This window comes from Agaricus bisporus (genome assembly GCF_000300575.1).
Source record: "Agaricus bisporus var. bisporus H97 unplaced genomic scaffold AGABI2scaffold_4, whole genome shotgun sequence".
In the NCBI taxonomy this organism is placed as follows: Eukaryota; Fungi; Basidiomycota; class Agaricomycetes; order Agaricales; family Agaricaceae; genus Agaricus; species Agaricus bisporus.
The window spans coordinates 1,931,021-1,933,565 of record NW_006267367.1 but is presented as its reverse complement, the minus strand read 5'-3'; the positions used below and the strand labels follow the sequence as shown (position 1 = coordinate 1,933,565).

Here is a 2,545-nt window from a genome sequence, read left to right as displayed (position 1 = left end):
GTTTAAAAATGGTAGGAAGACTTACTAGGGGATCAGATGACGTGGATACTATTCGTTATTTACAAGAGGAGCGGCGGAGTCTTGGAAGGAGAACATCATGAGATGATTGAAAACGGCGAACAAGAAGCTCCAGCCCACACGGAGGAGCTTTTTGATAGTTTTGCGGAACAATTTCGGAGATGCGGATGAGGAGAGTACGGCAGTAGGAAAGTTGAGGTTGATTGAGCAAGGAAGTAAAAGTGCGGAGGAGCATGTGCAGGAGTTCAAGCGAATCGCTCGGGATAGTGGATATGAGGGACGAGCCCTCATCGAAGAATTCAAAAGAAGTTTGTCTGGAAGGATCAGGAAGGCGTTGATGGAATCAGAGAACCCACCAACTACCATCAGGAGTTGGTACGAGAGGAGCATGAAGTTGGATAGGCAGTGGAGACAGGCAAAGGCGGAGGAAGACTACTATCGGCGGGGGCAAGCGAAGCCCCAAATACGAACCCATACCCCAAACAACACTTTCGTGAGGCCTCAGCCTCAACGTCGAGATCCCAACGCGATGGATGTCGACACCGCAGCAGGGCCCAGTCGAGGTCCTATCAAATGTTACAAGTGTGGGAAATTGGGGCATATGGCCAAGAACTGCTGGAGCAAGGCTCCGGCTCGAGATGTGCGAACGTTAGATGTGGACGAGCAGCGGGACTATTGGAAGAGGATGTTCGAGGAAGAGCAAAAGAATTTAAAAGAGTAAAGGAAGCCAAGTCTCCTCGTTGGACTTCCTACAACAAATTCGATGTACTATGTAACGAAATCAATGTTTGTGACACTGTACAAGAGGAGAATTTCCTCGTAAGGACAATTCGGCCTTTAAGGGAAATTAAGCTGAACGTGGGAGTAGAGAAGTTGGACACACATGATGGAGTAGGAGTACAGGCGTTGTTGGATAGTGGAGCAACGGGGATGTTTATGGATAAAACGTTCGCGGATGAAGAAGGGTTCAAGTTGGAACCTTTAGAAAGACCAATCCCGGTCAAAAACGTTGATGGAACGATCAATGCATCTGGGGCAGTAACTCACCGAGTAGTGGCAAACGTGTACTACAAAGGACATAAAGAAAGAGTACATTTCGAGATATGCGGCCTAGGAAAAAATAAGGTCATATTAGGAATGCCTTGGTTACAGATGCACAATCCGGAAATTGATTGGGAGAAAGGAGAGGTAAAGATGACCAGGTGCCCAGACGGGTGTGGGTACAAAGATAAAGGAAAAGCAAAAGAAAAACAAGAAGAAATACGAAGGATGGAGGAACCAAAGAAATCCACAAGGCAGTTGATGAAAGAAGCACGAGAGGAAGAAAAGAGGGAAAAGCCTGACATGTCACACAAGCAATATGCAGGTTGGAAATTAGTTTCCTTCCCAAAGAAATCAAATTGGGGAACGGTGTTGCAGTATAGATGCGAGGAGTGTGGAACCCAAACGTCGGAACATTTGCTGAGCAAACACAAATGCCCAGCAATGGAGGAAATAGCCTTAGACGAGTTTGGAATGCCATATGAAGGAAGTGATGACGAAGAGGAAGGACCAACTATGGCCAAGATAGAAGCGTATGAAGAGGAGCAAAAAGAAATCAGAGATGAGGAAGAAAGATACGAACGGGTGAACAAGGCAGTAGGGAGATTCACCACTCCCAGGAACATCATCGAAGGAATCGCACTAGGAGTCGAGGCGGCATTCGCCAGGGAATTGGCACGTAACAGGCGTGCTAATGGTGGAGCTGAGGGGTTGGCACAACAACCCAAAGAGAAAGCTGAGGGGTGGGCGCAATCACCCGGTGACGTGGCTGACCGATTAAATGGGGAAAAGGCAGAACGTCTAGAAGAAGATAACAGCAAGACAGCCACCGCGGGACAAGCGGGGGCTGGACAGGTACGTCCTAAACGAATAAGCGCCCAAAGGAAAAATAGAAGTAGAGAGGAAGAAGGACAACTAGAGATGTGGGTAAGAGGAATGACAGAAGAGATGCCGGAAGAAGAAGAAATTCGAAGCATAGACTCAGTAGAGCAAGTGGTACCAAGACGGTTCCACAAGTTCCTTAAAGTATTCAAACAAAAGGAATCAGAAAGAATGCCTACTAGGAAACCATGGGATCATGCTATCGAATTAAAGGAAGATTTCAAACCCAAGAAAGGGAAAATATACCCCTTATCGCCAAACGAAAGAGAAGAAGTCCAAGCATTCATCAAGGACCAACTCCGAAAGGGGTATATTAGGCCTTCGAAATCTCCCCAAACCTCACCGGTATTTTTTGTGCCGAAGAAAGATGGAAAGAAGCGGATGGTACAGGACTATCGATTTTTGAATGATTGGACAATTAAGAACAATTATCCTTTACCTTTAATTTCTGAACTTATAGACACTATGGGTAGTAAACGATTATTCTCTAAGATAGATTTACGATGGGGTTATAATAACATTAGGATAAAAGAAGGAGATGAGTGGAAGGCAGCTTTTACTACTTTCATGGGGCCTTTGAACCCACTGTTATGTTTTTGGGACT

General features: G+C 45.8%; 1 protein-coding gene across 1 annotated transcript; it reads left to right on the top strand.

Moving 5' to 3' along the window:
* Window positions 1-355: 355 nt before the first annotated feature.
* Window positions 356-811, top strand: AGABI2DRAFT_203530 (hypothetical protein; the record flags this gene model as incomplete). Its single annotated transcript, XM_006460402.1, has 1 exon — window positions 356-811. One exon carries the CDS (start codon window positions 356-358, stop codon window positions 737-739), a length of 384 nt encoding a protein of 127 aa, XP_006460465.1. The 3' UTR covers window positions 740-811.
* Between the last annotated feature and the right edge of the window lie 1,734 nt (window positions 812-2,545).